Source organism: Oncorhynchus nerka, linkage group LG11 (genome assembly GCF_034236695.1).
Source record: "Oncorhynchus nerka isolate Pitt River linkage group LG11, Oner_Uvic_2.0, whole genome shotgun sequence".
NCBI classification, from domain to species: Eukaryota; Metazoa; Chordata; class Actinopteri; order Salmoniformes; family Salmonidae; genus Oncorhynchus; species Oncorhynchus nerka.
Genome location: NC_088406.1, coordinates 280,933 through 300,634, shown reverse-complemented (window position 1 = coordinate 300,634; position 19,702 = coordinate 280,933). Strand labels below are relative to the sequence as shown.

At 46.4% G+C, this 19,702-nt stretch overlaps 1 protein-coding gene across 1 annotated transcript in view; it reads left to right on the top strand.

The window, feature by feature from the left end:
- Positions 1-19,702, top strand: part of LOC135573935 (nectin-1-like) — a 173,932-nt gene that overhangs the window by 121,477 nt on the left and 32,753 nt on the right. The window contains exon 5 of the mRNA XM_065024143.1: positions 2,113-2,264. Within this exon, the coding sequence (XP_064880215.1) occupies positions 2,113-2,264 (152 nt within the window). The remainder of the gene's footprint in view (positions 1-2,112; positions 2,265-19,702) is intronic.

Sequence of the window (19,702 nt, the reverse complement as noted above, 5' to 3'; positions counted from 1 at the left end):
AACTCAGTTTTTCACAACTCCTGACATTTAATCCTAGTAAACATTTCCTGTCCTAGGTCAGTTAGGATCACCGGTTTATTTAAAGAATGAAATGTCAGAATAATAGTAGAGAGAATGATTAATTTCAGCTTTTATTTATTTCATCACATTCCCAGTGGGTCAGAAGTTTACATACACTCAATTAGTATTCGGTAACATTGCCTTTAAATAGTTTAACTTGGGTCAAACGTTTCGGGTAGCCTTCCACAAGCTTCCCACAATAAGTTGGGTAAATTTTGGCCCATTCCTGCTGGTGTAACTGAGTCAGGTTTGTAGGCCTCCTTGCTCGCACATGCTTTTTCAGTTCTGACCACAAATTTTCTATAGGATTGAGGTCAGGGCTTTGTGATGGCCACTCCAATACATTGACTTTGTTGTCCTTAAGCCATTTTGCCACAACTTTGGAAGTATGCTTGGGGTAATTGTCCATTTGGAAGACCCATTTGCAACCAAGCTTTAACTTCCTGACTGATGTCTTGAGATGTTGCTTCAATATATCCACATAATCTTCCTACCTCATGATGCCATCTCTTTTGTGAAGTGCACCAGTCCCTCCTGCAGCAAAGCACCCCCACAACATGATAGTGCCACCCCCATGCTTCACGGTTGGGATGGTGTTCTTCGGCTTGCAAGCCTCTCCCTTTTTCCTCCAAACATAACGATGGTCATTATGGCCAAACAGTTATATTTTTGCTTCATCAGAGCAGGGGAAATTTCACCCCAAAATTCAAAATTGCAAACCGTAGTCTTGCTTATTTATGTTTTTTTTTAAAGTGGCTTCTTCCTTGCTGAGCGGCTTTTCAGGTTATGTCGATATAGAACTCGTTTTACTGTGGATATTGATACTTTTGTACCTGTTTCCTCCAGCATCATTACAAGGTCCTTTGCTGTTGTTCTGGTGACTTGATTGGCAACTTTTGTACCTATTTCCTCCAGCATCATTACAAGGTCCTTTGCTGTTGTTTTGGTGACTTGATTGAAATATTTCGCACCAAAGTACATTCATCTCTAGGAGACAGACCGCGTCTCCTTCCTGAGAGGTATGACGGCTGCATGGTCGCATGGTGTTTATGCTTGCGTACTATTGTTTGTACAGATGAACGTGGTACCTTCAGGCTTTTGGAAATTGCTGCCAAGGATGAACCAGACTTGTGCAGGTCTACAATTTTTTAAATTAGCTTTTCCCATGATGTCAATCAAAGAGGCACTGAGTTTGAAGTTAGGCCTTGAAATACATCCACAGGTACACCTCCAATTCACTCAAATGATGTCAATTAGCCTATCAGAAGCTTCTAAAGCCATGACATAATTTTCTGGAATTTTCCAAGCTGTATAAAGGAACAGTTTATGTAAACTTCTGACCCACTGGAATTGTGATACAGTGAATTATAAGTGAAATAATCTGTCTGTAAACAATTGTTGGAAAACTCACTTGTGTCATGCACAAAGTAGATGCCAAAACTATAGTTTGTTAACAAGACATTTGTGGAGTGGTTGAAAAACGAGTTTTAATGACTCCAACCTAAGTGTATGTAAACGTCCGACTTCAACTGTATAGTAGACACTATAGACCCCTATTTATTGAATACAGTATATAGTAGACACTATAGACCCCTATTTATTGAATACAGTATATAGTAGACACTATAGACCCCTATTCATTGAATACAGTATATAGTAGACACTATAGACCCCTATTTATTGAATACAGTATATAGTAGACACTATAGACCCCTATTCATTGAATACAGTATATAGTAGACACTATAGACCCCTATTTAGTGAATACAGTATATAGTAGACACTATAGACCCCTATTTATTGAATACAGTATATAGTATACACTATAGACTCCTATTCATTGAATACAGTATATAGTAGACACTATAGACCCCTATTTAGTGAATACAGTATATAGTAGACACTATAGACCCCTATTTATTGAATACAGTATATAGTAGACACTATAGACCCCTATTTATTGGGTGTGATAAGAGATGTGACCACTAGGGTGTGATAAGAGTTGTGACCAGTGGGATCTTTAACACCCTATCTTGCTCCTCTCCTCTACAGGGTGAATGGATCTCTTCCCAGCACCGTGGAGATTCTTAACAACTCTCTGATCTTCAAGGGCGCGGTGACCTATGAGCTAGCTGGGACGTATGTGTGTGCTGCCACCAATGGGATTGGGACTCGTACTGGTCTGGTCCAGGTTAATGTTACTGGTAGGTGACCAACTGGTACAAGCTTCTTCTTCTCTGCTCTGGGATTCTGGTTTCTCTCTGCTCTGGGCTTCTGGTTTCTCTCTACTCTGAGATTCTGTTCTCTCTGCTCTGGGCTTCTGGTTTGTCTCTGCTCTGGGCTTCTGGTTTCTCTTTACTCTGGGATTCTGGTCTCTCTCTACTCTGGGATTCTGGTCTCTCTCTACTCTGGGATTCTGGGCTCTCTGCCCTGGGCTTCTGGTTTCTCTCTGCTCTGGGCTTCTGGTTTCTCTTTACTCTGAGATTCTGTTCTCTCTGCTCTGGGCTTCTGGTTTCTCTTTACTCTGGGATTCTGGTCTCTCTCTACTCTGGGATTCTGGGCTCTCTGCCCTGGGCTTCTGGTTTCTCTCTGCCCTGGGCTTCTGGTTTCTCTCTGCTCTGAGCTTCTGGTTTATCTCTGCTCTGGGCTTCTGGTTTATCTCTGGTGTGGGCTTCTGGTTTCTCTCTGCTCTGGGCTTCTGGTTTCTCTCTGCTCTGGGCTTCTGGTTTATCTCTGCTCTTGGCTTCTGGTTTCTCTCTGCTCTGTATTGCCACTAACCTACTTGGTTATCTCACATAGTGAGAATGTATGGTCAGCAGTTGGCCTAAATGCAAATAGACCATTGCCATATATGGATCTGTGCCATTTAATTTGAACTGGACTGTGTTTACAGCATGAGTGGTCGTGAGTAGATGCACTTGTTTTAAGATCAAAGCAAGAGCTGCATGTAGCTATGTGTGCATATTTGTTCATATCCTTTGCCAGTTAGTGAGATATTAGCCCAGTTATATATAGAGTCAGAAATAGGGGAGTGATTGCCTTCTACAAAAGCACAAAACGTGAACATCTAGACATCTTTGAAAAGAAAGTCAGGTAAAGAGCATTTTTTCTGTCTTAAAGGGGCAGTGTTGTATTTTGGGACAGGCTTGAACAAGCTAAGTAGCCAATAGGCAGAGGGTAGCAATATTTGTCTGATTCTCTGTAATAATGGAATGGGAATAATAATGCATTTTATTTTGAGAAGTGGTTTCTTACATCAAACAACACAACATTTTCAGTTAACTCCTCGTCTGAAGGTTATTGTCAAGCCCTGCATGATTTTTCTGCCCTCAAAAGTATCATGCAATGTCGGCCTACATCGAACACCACACACTGGCTGCTACTGTAGGCTTAATGATTTAACAGATCTTTCCATGTTCAAGTGTTATGAGATGCATTTTCTCCTTCATGACATGGCATAGGCCAGATAGAACATCACACATTCATGAAAAAAATAAACAAGAATGACAGTTGAATGACTCTGACCCCTCTCTTCCACATGACACAGCTGTCCCTCCTCTACTGAATGTTACACATCCCCTTAATGTCCATGGTCCCTGAGTGTTGCACACAATGTTATTGCACAACCATATTGTTTCTATGTCCAGTATTATTTTACACAGTTAGTTGTATTTCACACACACATACACAACCTTTACAGTACCAACCTTTACAGTACTAACCTTTACAGTACCAACCTTTACAGTACCAACATTTACAGTACTAACCTTTACAGTACTAACCTTTACAGTACCAACCTTTACAGTACTAACCTTTACAGTATTAACCTTTACAGTACCAACCTTTACAGTACCAACCTTTACAGTACTAACCTTTACAGTACCAACCTTTACAGTATTAACCTTTACAGTACCAACCTTTACAGTAGTAACCTTTACAGTACTAACCTTTACAGTACTAATCTTTTACAGTACTAACCTTTACAGTACTAATCTTTTACAGTACCAACCTTTACAGTACCAACCTTTACAGTACCAACCTTTACAGTACCAACCTTTACAGTACTAACCTTCACAGTACTAACTTTCACAGTACTAATCTTTTACAGTAGTAACCTTTACAGTACCAACCTTTACAGTACCAACCTTTACAGTACCAACCTTTACAGTACTAACCTTTACAGTACTAACCTTTACAGTACTAACCTTTACAGTACTAACCTTCACAGTACTAACCTTCACAGTACTAACCTTTTACAGTACCAACCTTTACAGTACCAACCTTTACAGTACTAACCTTTACAGTACTAACCTTCACAGTACTTGTTCAAAGCTTGGGTAGTTATTTTTAGCGGCTTGTGTATTTTTTTCAAGGAATGTTTCACTTTCTCTAGTCATTGGAGTAACAACATGAATTGGTGCACGGGGCAGAAATAATGCATTGTGACTTAGCTAGAAGACTGTCTCCCCTTTTCTCAGGGTAGGGAGGGAGGGTGAGTCGGGTGAGATGCAGCCTCGCTGCTGCTCCCTCCCTACAGACTGACCATCAGATGCTCCCTCCCCACAGACTGACCATCAGATGCTCCCTACCCACAGTGGTCTGTTACCCACATTTTTTAAAATGATTTCCAAATTGTCTACCACAAACCCTGTTGCTACATAACTGTTTTTAATTGGTTAATGTTGCATAAGCTTACGTTTTTAAGTCATGTTTACAAATAAAACTTGTGGTAGATCTCGGCTTGCATTGTGACTCAGAAAGTGATCAGTCTTCAGTGTTTGAGTGAGTTTCTATGTGAGGACAGTGAGTGCATGAACATAGTTCAGTCTGTGCATGTAAGGGTCTAGAACAGGGAGTGCTCTCTCTCTCGCGCTCTCTCTCTTTCTTTCTCTCGCTCTCTTTCTCTCTCTCGCGCTCTCTCTCTTTCTTTCTCTCGCTCTCTTTCTCTCTCTCTCTTTCTGTCTCTCTCTCTTTTTGTCTCTCTCTTTCTCTGTATTTCTCTCTCTGTCTCTTTCTTTCTCTCTCTAGCTCTCTCTTTCTGTCTCTCTCTCTTTCTTTCTCTCTGTCTCTCTAGCTCTCTCTTTCTGTCTCTCTCTCTTTCTGTCTCTCTCTCTTTCTGTCTCTCTCTCTTTCTGTCTTTCTCTCTTTCTGTCTCTCTCTCTTTCTGTCTCTCTCTCTTTCTGTCTTTCTCTCTTTCTGTCTTTCTCTCTTTCTGTCTCTCTCTCTTTCTGTCTCTCTCTCTTTCTGTCTCTCTCTTTCTATGTATTTCTCTCTCTGTCTCTCTTTATCTCTCTCTTTCTTTCTTTCTTTCTTTCTCTCTCACTCTCTTTTTCTGTCTCTCTCTCTGTCTCTTTCTTTCTCTCTCTTTCTTTCTTTCTTTCTTTCTTTCTTTCTCTCTCTCTTTCTCTCTCTCTCTTTCTTTCTCTCTCTCTTTCTTTCTCTCTGTCTCTTTCTTTCTCTTTCTTTCTCTCTGTCTCTCTCTTTCTCTCTATCTTTCTTTCTCTCTCTCTTTCTTTCTCTCTGTCTCTCTAGCTCTCTGTCTCTTTCTTTCTCTCTCTCTTTCTTTCTCTCTGTCTCTCTAGCTCTCTCTGTCTCCCTCTTTCTCAATTCAATTTCAATTTAAGGGCTTTATTGGCATGGGAAACATATGTTAACATTGCCAAAGCAAGTGATGTAGATAATAAACAAAAGTGAAATAAACAATACAAATCCACAGTAAACATTACACTCACAAAAGATCCCAAATAATAAAGACATTACAAATGTCATAGTATATGCAAATAGTTAAAGTGCCATTTTCTTGTGGCAACAGGTCACAAATCTTGCTGAGATGATGGCACACTATTGTATTTTTCCCAATATATATGGGAGTTTATCAAAATTGGGTTTTGTTTTTAAATTCTTTGTGATTGCACAGCTCATCTGTGTTTTTTTTAATGAAGAGGTCTGGTTTGACTCGCTCAGGGTGGGGGAGCTTATCCTGCTGCATTCCCTCTTTCTACCATTACTGTTCCAGACTTTTACAGTCGTGGCCAAAAGTTTTGAGAATGACACAAATATTAATTTTCACAAAGTCTGCTGCCTCAGTTTGTATGATGGCAATTTGCATATACTCCAGAATGTTATGAAGAGTGATCAGATGAATTGCAATTAATTCCCTCTTTGCCATGCAAATGAACTGAATCCCCCCCCAAAACATTTCCACTGCATTTCAGCCCTGCCACAAAAGGACCAGCTGACATCATGTCAGTGATTCTCTTGTTAACACAGGTGTGAGTGTTGACGAGGACAAGGTTGGAGATCCATCTGTCTTGCTGATTGAGTTCGAATAACAGACTGGCCAAAAGGAGCTTCAAAAGGAGGAGGGTGGTGCTTGGAATCATTATTCTTCCTCTGTCAACCATGGTTACCTGCAAGGGGACATGTTATAGAAGGGGTTTGTCAAGGGGACATGTTGTAGAGGGGGTTTCTCAAAGGGGGCATGTTGTAGAGGGGGTTTGTCAAGGGGACATGTTGTAGAGGGTGTTTGTCAAGGGGACATGTTGTAGAGGGGGTTTGTCAAGGGGACATGTTGTAGAAGGGGTTTGTTACATTGTATTTTAGATTATAAGATTGACATGGCGATGTAATCTGCCAGTGTCCTGCCAGTGTCCTGCCAGACATAAAGAATGATCAAATGTTACTCTGTATCAGAGGAGATGTAAAGAAGGAAGCTAGAGATAGGAGACAGAAATAGAAGGTGAGAGAGAAAGACAGAAACAGTGAGAGAGGAAGAGAGAGAGAGAGAGATAGAAAGAGATACAAAGAAAGATATAGAGAGGAGATAAAGAGAGGCAAAGAGAGAAAGAGGGAGAGACAGACAGAGGGAGAGACACAGACAGAGGGAGAGACACAGACAGAGAGGGAGAGACACAGACAGAGAGGGAGAGACACAGACAGAGAGGGAGAGACACAGACAGAGAGGGAGAGACACAGACAGAGAGGGAGAGACACAGACAGAGAGGGAGGGACACAGACAGAGAGGGAGGGACACAGACAGAGAGGGAGGGACACAGACAGAGAGGGAGAGACAGACAGAGAGGGAGAGACAGACAGAGAGGGAGAGACAGACAGAGAGGGAGAGACAGACAGAGAGGGAGGGAGAGACAGACAGAGGGAGAGAGACAGACAGAGAGGGAGAGAGACAGAGAGGGAGGGAGAGACCCAGACAGAGAGGGAGAGACACAGACAGAGAGGGAGAGACAGACAGACAGAGAGGGAGAGACACAGACAGAGAGGGAGAGACACAGACAGAGAGGGAGTGAGACACAGACAGAGAGGGAGAGAGACACAGACAGAGGGAGAGACACAGATAGAGAGGGAGAGAAAGGTAGAGAAAGGGGAGTGTCAGAGAGATAGATAAAGAGACACAGAAAGAGAGGGCGAGAGAAATAAAGGGAGAGAGAGAGGGAGAGAGAGAGAGGGGGGAAATAGATATGAGAGACAGATGTGGGAGAGAGAGAGACAGGCAGGGAGAGGAAGAGAGGGATAGAGAGGGGGCGAAAGAGATATGAGAGATAGGAGAGAGAGAGGTGGGAGAGATAGGGGGAGAGAGAGAGACAGGCAGAGAGGGAGAGAGAGAAAGGGGAGTGTCAGAGAGAGATAGAGGGAGAGAGAGAAATAGACACAGAAAGAGAGGGAGAGATGTACAGAGAGGGAGAGAAAGAAACAGAGAGATATAGATGGAGAGACACAGAAAGATAGAGAGAGAGATGGAGAGGGAGAGACACAGAAAGAGATAGATAGAGAGGGGCGTAGAGAGGGTGAGAGAGATAGAGAGGGAGAGACACAGAAAGAGATAGAGAGGGAGAGATAGATAGAGAGGGAGAGACACAGAAAGAGATAGATAGAGAGGGAGAGAAAGAAAGAAACAGAGAGATATAGAGGGGGAGAGAGTGATAGAGGGAGAGACACAGAAAGATAGAGAGGGAGAGGGAGGGAGAGACACAGAAAGAGATAGATAGAGAGGGAGAGAGAGAGAGAGATCGAGAGGGAGAGAAAGAGAGAGAGAGGGGCGTAGAGAGGGTGAGAGAAAGATAGAGAGGGAGAGAAAGAGAGAGAGATATATAGAGAGGGAGAGAAAGAGAGAGAGGGTGAGAGAAAGATAGAGAAGGATGTGGCCGATGACAGTGTGTCGTCTAATGGACGCTAACATATAGCGTTATTCTCTTACCTTTTTATTAGCCTGCCATTCAGCCTTAGGGAGGGAGGCAAGTAGAGAGGTGTAGTGAAGAAATACCAACGGAACGCTTTAAGCTCATTAAGAACAGAGACTAAAGGTCATTCTAAAGAATAGAGTCAATTAAATAAATGACCCATTTTACACAAACAGCTACTTTTTTAATAAATAATTCATTGTTGAGTTTTACTGTCGACGTCTGGTGGGGATCAGCAGACAAACATCATTTTAAGTATATATAAAATGACATCATTTTGATGTATAGAATGAAAACCTTGATATTGACTGATTAGTCTCTCTGATGCATTAGAATATAATGGACGGCCCTGTGGTTGTGTTATATACAGTATAGAGAGACTGACCTAGAGAAGTGTTGTTAACCTTTAAAGATTATTCACACTGAATAGGGTGATATCTCTCTAACGAAGTTCATTAAAGGTTTCTCTCATGAATGTGTTGTTTTGCGGGAACAAACCGTCGACCCAAGCGGCTCTGCTAATCTGAAAGCTTCACCCTCTGAGACACCAACCCAGTGTGGTTCTCTGCTATTCACCCTCTGAGACACCAACCCAGTGTGGTTCTCTGCTATTCACCCTCTGAGACACCAACCCAGTGTGGTTCTCTGCTATTCACCCTCTGAGACACCAACCCAGTGTGGTTCTCTGCTATTCACCCTCTGAGACACCAACCCAGTGTGGTTCTCTGCTATTCACTCTCTGAGACACCAACCCAGTGTGGTTCTCTGCTATTCATCCTCTGAGACACCAACCCAGTGTGGTTCTCTGCTATTCACCCTCTGAGACACCAACCCAGTGTGGTTCTCTGCTATTCACCCTCTGAGACACCAACCCAGTGTGGTTCTCTGCTATTCACCCTCTGAGACACCAAACCCAGTGTGGTTCTCTGCTATTCATCCTCTGAGACACCAACCCAGTGTGGTTCTCTGCTATTCATCCTCTGAGACACCAACCCAGTGTGGTTCTCTGCTATTCACCCTCTGAGACACCAACCCAGTGTGGTTCTCTGCTATTCACCCTCTGAGACACCAACCCAGTGTGGTTCTCTGCTATTCACCCTCTGAGACACCAACCCAGTGTGGTTCTCTGCTATTCATCCTCTGAGACACCAACCCAGTGTAGTTCTCTGCTATTCACCCTCTGAGACACCAACCCAGTGTGGTTCTCTGCTATTCACCCTCTGAGACACCAACCCAGTGTGGTTCTCTGCTATTCACCCTCTGAGACACCAACCCAGGGTGGTTCTCTGCTATTCATCCTCTGAGACACCAACCCAGTGTGGTTCTCTGCTATTCACTCTCTGAGACACCAACCCAGTGTGGTTCTCTGCTATTCACCCTCTGAGACACCAACCCAGTGTGGTTCTCTGCTATTCATCCTCTGAGACACCAACCCAGTGTGGTTCTCTGCTATTCATCCTCTGAGACACCAACCCAGTGTGGTTCTCTGCTATTCACTCTCTGAGACACCAACCCAGTGTGGTTCTCTGCTATTCACTCTCTGAGACACCAACCCAGTGTGGTTCTCTGCTATTCATCCTCTGAGACACCAACCCAGTGTGGTTCTCTGCTATTCACCCTCTGAGACACCAACCCAGTGTGGTTCTCTGCTATTCACCCTCTGAGACACCAACCCAGTGTGGTTCTCTGCTATTCATTCTCTCTCTCTCTCTCTCTCTCTCGCTCTCTCTCTCTCTCTCTCTCTCTCATGCCTACTATCTCTCCCTTTATCTCGCTCTCCCTTTCTCTCTCTCCTTCCATCCCTCTCGCCATACTCAGTGATGTGTCTCAGCTGTGTTGGGAAAATGTCTTGCCAAAGAGAAACCAAATGACCGTTTAAATGGGGAGTTAATTCGTTTACCCCTCTCATCAGGGTTAGATCATTATTTCCCCACAATAGAGTGTGTTGATATCTGAGCATCTTTGAGCAACCCTTTAACCCCTGTATGATGTGGGCTGGACTCCAAGAATGCTTCCCAACTGGTACATGTTTCCTATTCCCTTGATAGTGCACTACTATCACTGGAGGGTGATTTGGTCATCTGACTGCTGGAAAGGGGTTTAAAGTAGGTAGGGGCTGTGCTATATGTTGTTAAAGGAGATACGGGCTGTGTTATATGTTGTTAAATGAGATAGGGGATGTGTTATGTGTTGTTAAAGGAGACACGGGCTGTGTTATATGTTGTTAAAGGAGATAGGGGCTGTGTTATATGTTGTTAAAAGAGATACGGGCTGTGTTATATGTTGTTAAATGAGATAGGGGCTGTGTTATATGTTGTTAAATGAGATAGGGGCTGTGTTATATGTTATTAAATGAGATACGGGCTGTGTTATGTTGTTAAATGAGATACGGGCTGTGTTATGTTGTTAAATGAGATACGGGCAATGTTATATGTTGTTAAATGAGATATGGGCAGTGTTATATGTTGTTAAATGAGATATGGGGTATGTTATATGTTGTTAATTGAGATAGGGGCTGTTTTATACGTTGTTAAATTTGATATGGGCTATGTTATATGTTGTTAATTGAGATAGGGGCTATGTTATATGTTAATTGAGATAGGGGCTGTGTTATTCGTTAATTGAGATACGGGCTGTGTTATATGTTAAATGAGATATGGGCTGTGTTATATGTTAATTGAGATAGGGGCTGTGTTATATGTTAAATGAGATAGGGGCTGTGTTATATGTTTGTAAAGGAGATAGGGACTGTTCTATATGTTGTTAAAGGAGATATGAGGGGCCCCAGTGTTGAGGATCAGCATGGCAGATGTGTTGTTACCTACCCTTACCACCTGGGTGCGGCCCATCAGGAAGTCCAGGATCCAGTTGCAGAGGGAGGTGTTTAGTCCCAGGGTCCTTAGCTTAGTGATGAGCTTTAAGGGTTCTATGGTGTTGAACGATGAGCTGTAGTCAATGAACAGCATTCTCACATAGGTGTTCCTTTTGTCCAGGTGAGAAAGGGCAGGGTGACATTGACATTGCGTCATCTGTGGATCTGTTGGGGCGGTATGTGAATTGGAGTGGGTCTAAGGTGTCCGTGAGAGCTATGGGTGGGTAGTCATTTCGGCAGGTTACCTTGGTGTTCTTGAAACTTGTAGATATTACAGACACTGCCAGGGACAGGGTGACAATGTCAGTGAAGACACTTGCCAGTTGGTCAGCGCATGCTTGGAGTACACATCCTGGTAATCCACCCTGCAGCCTTGTGAATGTTGACCTGTTTAAAGGTCTTACTCACATCGGCCACGGCGAACACTCATGAATGCTTCAGTGTTGTTTGCCTCAAAGCGCGCATAGGAGTAATTTGGCTAGTCTGGTAGGCTTGTGTCACTGGGCAGCTTGCGGCTGGGCTTCCATTTTTAGTCAGTAATAGTTTGCAAATGCAGTTTGCATTCCCCTCGGGGTATGTACTTAGAGACCTGGAAGTGTGGTGCCAGGGCAACAACCTCTACCTCAGTGTGATCAAGACAAAGGAGATGATTGTGGACTACAGGAAAAGGAGGGCCGGCATTCTCATTGACGGGGCTGTTGTGGAGCAGGTTGAAAGCTTTAAGTTCCTTGATGTCCACGTCACCAACAAACTATCATGGTCCAAACACACCAAAACAGTCGTGAAAAGGGCACGACAATGCCTATTCCGCCTCAGGAGACTGAAAAGATTTGGTATTGGTCCTCAGATCCCCAAAAAGTTCCAGGGTCAGTTCCAGGGTCAGTACCAGGGTCAGTACCAGGGTCAGCTACAGTATATGAACAGGGTCAGTTCCAGGGTCAGTACCAGGGTCAGTTACAAGGTCAGCTACAGTATATAAACAGGGTCAGCACCAGGGTCAGTTCCAGGGTCAGTTCCAGGGACAGTTAGGGAGATAGTGAGATAGTGAGAGAGATGGGGAAATTAAATGTGGGTAAGAGGGATAAAGTGGGGGGAGAGAGAGGGGAATAAGGATTTAAAGTGGAGGGAGTTAGAGAGGGATATGGAGATAGTGGGGGTGGAGAGAGGATAGGGAGATAGTGGGGTAGAGAGAGGGGTAGGGATATAGTGGGGGTGGAGAGAGGGGTAGGGAGATAGTGGGGGTGAAGAGAGTTATAGGGAGATAGTGGGGGGTAGAGAGGGATAGGGAGATAGTGAGGGTGGAGAGAGGGATAGGGAGATAGTGGGGGTAGAGAGAGGGATAGGGAGATAGTGGGGGTGGAGAGAGGGATAGGGAGATAGTGGGGGTGGAGAGAGGGATATGGAGATAGTGGGGGTAGAGAGAGAGGGGGATAGGGAGATAGTGAGGGTGGAGAGAGGGATAGGGAGATAGTGGGGGTAGAGAGAGAGAGGGATAGGGAGATAGTGGGGGTGGAGAGAGGGATAGGGAGATAGTGGGGGTAGAGAGAGGGAGCTGGCATGGTGAGAACAGAGACTAAAGTGATTCCTCTAACGCAGATGCAACGATCTTCACCTATCTTTCCTTCCAATGATAACTGCCTTAATAGAATGTATTTTACCTATCCGGTGCATTGAGGTTGAGGTCCTTTATCCTCCCTCTGACTTCTGACAGAGGGAACATTACATTACTGCGTCCTCATCCCCTCACTCCCTCCTCATCCTCTCCCTCCCACCTCATCCCCTCCCTCCCTGTCTCTTCATCCCCTCCCCTCCTCATCCCCTATCCCAAGTCCAGAACACCACAGAGACATAGAACGTCACCTAGATGTAGTTGCTGATGCGTGTATGGTTGAATCATCAGCATACATGGACACACATGCTTTGTTTAATGCCAGTGGCAGGTCATTGGTAAAAATAGAAAAGAGGGCCTAGAGGGATGAGGGACCGCAGCAGAGGAGAGTAGTGAAGGGTAGAGGAGAGGATTATCAGACTGCCCAGCGTTTCCCTTGTCTCTCTTCCTTCTTCTTCTTCCTCTCCCACTCCATCCATCTCCTTCATTCCTATGTGTTCCACCCCCCTCTGGACTGTGGTGGCTAGATGCCGAGGTGGTGCGGGGAAGTAGGATGGTGGCTGGTGTGGCTGCTGGAGGTGACCTAGCGTTGCTCTCTCTCTCTCATTCATGTGTGTAAGAATGTCAGAATAATCCCATTACAGGGTCAGATTAAAACCTGGGAGCTCTGAAAGGCCTGAGGGCTGATACCCAGCCCTGTATTGGTTCACACATTTGGCCGCCTTTCCTTCCAGTTCTCTGCTGCCTGTGACTGGAACGAATTGCAAAAATCGCTGAAGTTGGAGACTTTTAATTTCGTTCACCAACTTTAAACATCAACTAACTGAGCAGCTAACCAATCGCTGCAGCTGTACATAGTCCATCGATAAATAGCCCACCCAATCTACCTACCTCATCCCCATACTGTTTTTTATCTTATTTACTTGTCTGCTCTTTTGCACAACAGTATCTCTACTTGCACATCATCATCTGCTCATCTATCACTCCAGTGTTAATCTGCTAAATTGTAATTATTTGCTCCTACGGCCTATTTATTGCCTATCTCCTCATGCCTTCTGCACACACTGTATATATACTTTCTTTTCTCTACTGTGTCATTGACTTGTTTGTGTTATTGGCTTGTGTATTGTTTACTCCATGTGTAACTTACATTTACATTTACATTTAAGTCATTTAGCAGACGCTCTTATCCAGAGCGACTTACAAATTGGTGCATTCACCTTATGACATCCAGTGGAGCAGCCACTTTACAATAGTGCATCTAAATCTTTTAAGGGGGGTGAGAAGGATTACTTTATCCTATCCTAGGTATTCCTTAAAGAGGTGGGGTTTCAGGTGTCTCCGGAAGGTGGTGATTGACTCCGCTGTCCTGGCGTCGTGAGGGAGTTTGTTCCACCATTGGGGGGCCAGAGCAGCGAACAGTTTTGACTGGGCTGAGCGGGAACTGTACTTCCTCAGTGGTAGGGAGGCGAGCAGGCCAGAGGTGGATGAACGCAGTGCCCTTGTTTGGGTGTAGGGCCTGATCAGAGCCTGGAGGTACTGAGGTGCCGTTCCCCTCACAGCTCCGTAGGCAAGCACCATGGTCTTGTAGCGGATGCAAGCCTCAACTGGAAGCCAGTGGAGAGAGCGGAGGAGCGGGGTGACGTGAGAGAACCTGGGAAGGTTGAACACCAGACGGGCTGCGGCGTTCTGGATGAGTTGTAGGGGTTTAATGGCACAGGCAGGGAGCCCAGCCAACAGCGAGTTGCAGTAATCCAGACGGGAGATGACAAGTGCCTGGATTAGGACCTGCGCCGCTTCCTGTGTGAGGCAGGGTCGTACTCTGCGGATGTTGTAGAGCATGAACCTACAGGAACGGGCCACCGCCTTGATGTTAGTTGAGAACGACAGGGTGTTGTCCAGGATCACGCCAAGGTTCTTAGCGCTCTGGGAGGAGGACACAGTGGAGTTGTCAACCGTGATGGCGAGATCATGGAACGGGCAGTCCTTCCCCGGGAGGAAGAGCAGCTCTGTCTTGCCGAGGTTCAGCTTGAGGTGGTGATCCGTCATCCACACTGATATGTCTGCCAGACATGCAGAGATGCGATTCGCCACCTGGTCATCAGAAGGGGAAAGGAGAAGATTAATTGTGTGTCGTCTGCATAGCAATGATAGGAGAGACCATGTGAGGTTATGACAGAGCCAAGTGACTTGGTGTATAGCGAGAATAGGAGAGGGCCTAGAACAGAGCCCTGGGGGACACCAGTGGTGAGAGCACGTGGTGAGGAGACGGATTCTCGCCACGCCACCTGGTAGGAGCGACCTGTCAGGTAGGACGCAATCCAAGCGTGGGCCGCACCGGAGATGCCCAACTCGGAGAGGGTGGAGAGGAGGATCCGATGGTTCACAGTATCGAAGGCAGCCGATAGGTCTAGAAGGATGAGAGCAGAGGAGAGAGAGTTAGCTTTAGCAGTGCGGAGCGCCTCCGTGATACAGAGAAGAGCAGTCTCAGTTGAATGACTAGTCTTGAAACCTGACTGATTTGGATCAAGAAGGTCATTCTGAGAGAGATAGCGGGGAGAGCTGGCCAAGGACGGCACGTTCAAGGGTTTTGGAGAGAAAAGAAAGAAGGGATACTGGTCTGTAGTTGTTGACATCGGAGGGATCGAGTGTAGGTTTTTTCAGAAGGGGTGCAACTCTCGCTCTCTTGAAGACGGAAGGGACGTAGCCAGCGGTCAGGGATGAGTTGATGAGCGAGGTGAGGTAAGGGAGAAGGTCTCCGGAAATGGTCTGGAGAAGAGAGGAGGGGATAGGGTCAAGCGGGCAGGTTGTTGGGCGGCCGGCCGTCACAACATTTACATTTACATTTAAGTCATTTAGCATCTGGAGAGAGAGGGGAGAAAGAGGTCAGAGCACAGGGTAGGGCAGTGTGAGCAGAACCAGCGGTGTCGTTTGACTTAGCAAACGAGGATCGGATGTCGTCGACCTTCTTTTCAAAATGGTTGACGAAGTCATCTGCAGAGAGGAGGAGGGGGAGGGGAGGAGGATTCAGGAGGGAGGAGAAGGTGGCAAAGAGCTTCCTAGGGTTAGAGGCAGATGCTTGGAATTTAGAGTGGTAGAAAGTGGCTTTAGCAGCAGCGACAGAAGAGGAAAATGTAGAGAGGAGGGAGTGAAAGGATGCCAGGTCCGCAGGGAGGCGAGTTTTCCTCCATTTCCGCTCGGCTGCCCGGAGCCCTGTTCTGTGAGCTCGCAATGAGTCGTCGAGCCACGGAGGCGGGAGGGGAGGACCGAGCCGGCCTGGAGGATAGGGGACATAGAGAGTCAAAGGATGCAGAAAGGGAGGAGAGGAGGGTTGAGGAGGCAGAATCAGGAGATAGGTTGGAGAAGGTTTGAGCAGAGGGAAGAGATGATAGGATGGAAGAGGAGAGAGTAGCGGGGGAGAGAGAGCGAAGGTTGGGACGGCGCGATACCATCCGAGTAGGGGCAGTTTGGGAAGTGTTGGATGAGAGCGAGAGGGAAAAGGATACAAGGTAGTGGTCGGAGACTTGGAGGGGAGTTGCAATGAGGTTAGTGGAAGAACAGCATCTAGTAAAGATGAGGTCGGCGTATTGCCTGCCTTGTGAGTAGGGGGAAGGTGAGAGGGAGAGGTCAAAAGAGGAGAGGAGTGGAAAGAAGGAGGCAGAGAGGAATGAGTCAAAGGTAGACGTGGGGAGGTTAAAGTCGCCCAGAACTGTGAGAGGTGAGCCGTCCTCAGGAAAGGAGCTTATCAAGGCATCAAGCTCATTGATGAACTCTCCGAGGGAACCTGGAGGGCGATAAATGATAAGGATGTTAAGCTTGAAAGGGCTGGTAACTGTGACAGCATGGAATTCAAAGGAGGCGATAGACAGATGGGTAAGGGGAGAAAGAGAGAATGACCACTTGGGAGAGATGAGGATCCCGGTGCCACCACCCCGCTGACCAGAAGCTCTCGGGGTGTGCGAGAACACGTGGGCGGACGAAGAGAGAGCAGTAGGAGTAGCAGTGTTATCTGTGGTGATCCATGTTTCCGTCAGTGCCAAGAAGTCGAGGGACTGGAGGAGGCATAGGCTGAGATTAACTCTGCCTTGTTGGCCGCAGATCGGCAGTTCCGGGAGACCTGGAACTCCACGTGGGTCGTGCGCGCTGGGACCACCAGATTAGGGTGGCGCGGCCACGCGGTGTGGAGCGTTTGTATGGTCTGTGCAGAGAGGAGAGAACAGGGATAGACAGACACATAGTTGACAGGCTACAGAAGAGGCTACGCTAATGCAAAGGAGATTGGAATGACAAGTGGACTACACGTCTCGAATGTTCAGAAAGTTGAGCTTACGTAGCAAGAATCTTATTGACTAAAATGATTAAAAATGATACAGTAGTGCTGAAGTAGGCTAGCTGGCAGTGGCTGCGTTGTTGACTTTGTAGGCTAGCTGGCAGTGGCTGCGTTGTTGATTCGGGGGCTAGCTGGCTAGCTAGCAGTGTTGATTACGTTACGTTGCGTTAAAAGAACGACAATAGCTGGCTAGGTAACCTAGAAAATCGCTCTAGACTACACAATTATCTTTGATACAGAGACGGCTATGTAGCTAGCTATGTAGACGGTGGGCGTTAGCTAGCTGGCTAGCTGCTGGGCAGATACGTTAGGACGACGAAATACGATAATTACGCAATTATCTTTGATACAAAGACGGCTATGTAGCTAGCTAAGAAGAAATTGCTAAGATTAGACAAATCAAACCGTTGTACTATAATGAAATGTAATGAAATGTAATGAAAAGTTATACTACCTGCAGACCGAAGTGCAGACCGAAGTGCGGATGCGGCTGCTCGCTATTTGGGGGTAGTAACTCTGTGTTGTCTGTGTCACACTGCTTTGCTTTATCTTGGCCAGGTCGCAGTTGCAAATGAGAACTTGTTCTCAACTAGCCTATCTGGTTAATTAAAGGTGAAATAAAAATAAACACAGTAGTCAAAATCTATCAAATCCTGCCTGAGAGTGCATTATATAGGCAGGATTTGCAGTTTTGCAACTTTAACATTGGTTCCACTGCTCCAGGCAAGCTACATCATAGTCTTGTGGCAAGCAAGAGACCTGAGTTTGTACCCAGTCGGTGACATAGAGATGGATACAGAGGGAGATGGATGGATAGAGGGATAGAAGGGGAGAAGATAGAGAGAGAGAGGGGGACCGGAGGGACTGTTTTGCTGGCTGTGAGGTCTTTATGGTGCATTGTATTTAAGGGTGAGAGTAAAGCATAGTTCACACTGCAGGGCCTTAATAATGCTCAAAACAGTTCCGGAATACTGACTGTCCAAACACCAAGTCACCAAATCAGATTGGTTTTCAGACCAGTCATTTTCTGACATGGTTACGCTAGTTGTCATGGTAACGGCGGTGCACAGTGATGTAGGCTGATTGGTGGTGGTGCTCGTGCTTCCTGTCACTCAGAAGTTACAATGACACCTGCCCTCGATACCTGCCCTTGATACCTGCCCTTGATACCTGCCCTCGATACCTGCCCTCGATACCTGCCCTCGATACCTGCCCTCGATACCTGCCCTCGATACCTGCCCTCGATACCTGCCCTTTATACCTGCCCTTGATACCTGCCCTTGATACCTGCCCTTGATACCTGCCCTCGATACCTGCCCTCGATACCTGCCCTCGATACCTGCCCTCGATACCTGCCCTCGATACCTGCCCTCTATACCTGCCCTTTATACCTGCCCTTTATACCTGCCCTTGATACCTGCCCTTGATACCTGCCCTTTATACCTGCCCTTTATACCCTTTATACCCTGCCCTTGATACCTGCCCTTGATACCTGCCCTTGATACCTGCCCTTGATACCTCGATACCTGCCCTACCTGATACCCCTCGATACCTGCCCTCGATACCTGCCCTTTATACCTGCCTGCCCCCTGATACCTGCCCTCCTGCCCTCTATACCTGCCCTTTATACCTGCCCTTTATACCTGCCCTTGATACCTGCCCTTTATACCTGCCCTTTATACCTGCCCTTTATACCTGCCCTTTATACCTGCCCTTTATACCTGCCCTTGATACCTGCCCTTTATACCTGCCCTTTATACCTGCCCTTGATACCTGCCCTTTATACCTGCCCTTTACCTGCCCTTTATACCTGCCCTTTATACCTGCCCTTGATACCTGCCCTCGATACCTGCCCTCGATACCTGCCCTCGATACCTGCCCTCGATACCTGCCCTCGATACCTGCCCTCGATACCTGCCCTTTATACCTGCCCTTGATACCTGCCCTTTATACCTGCCCTTTATACCTGCCCTTGATACCTGCCCTCGATACCTGCCCTCGATACCTGCCCTCGATACCTGCCCTCGATACCTGCCCTCGATACCTGCCCTTGATACCTGCCCTTGATACCTGCCCTTGATACCTGCCCTTGATACCTGCCCTCGATACCTGCCCTCGATACCTGACCTCGATACCTGCCCTTTATACCTGCCCTTGATACCTGCCCTTTATACCTGCCCTTTATACCTGCCCTTGATACCTGCCCTTGATACCTGCCCTTTATACCTGATACCTGCCCTTGATACCTGCCCTCCCTCGATACCTGCCCTCGATACCTCCCTCGATACCTGCCCTCGATACCTGCCCTCGATACCTGCCCTTGATACCTGCCCTTGATACCTGCCCTTTATACCTGCCCTCGATACCTGCCCTCGATACCTGCCCTCGATACCTGCCCTCGATACCTGCCCTCGATACCTGCCCTTTATACCTGCCCTTTATACCTGCCCTTTATACCTGCCCTTGATACCTGCCCTTTATACCTGCCCTTTATACCTGCCCTTTATACCTGCCCTTGATACCTGCCCTTGATACCTGCCCTTTATACCTGCCCTTGATACCTGCCCTTTATACCTGCCCTTGATACCTGCCCTTTATACCTGCCCTTTATACCTGCCCTTTATACCTGCCCTTGA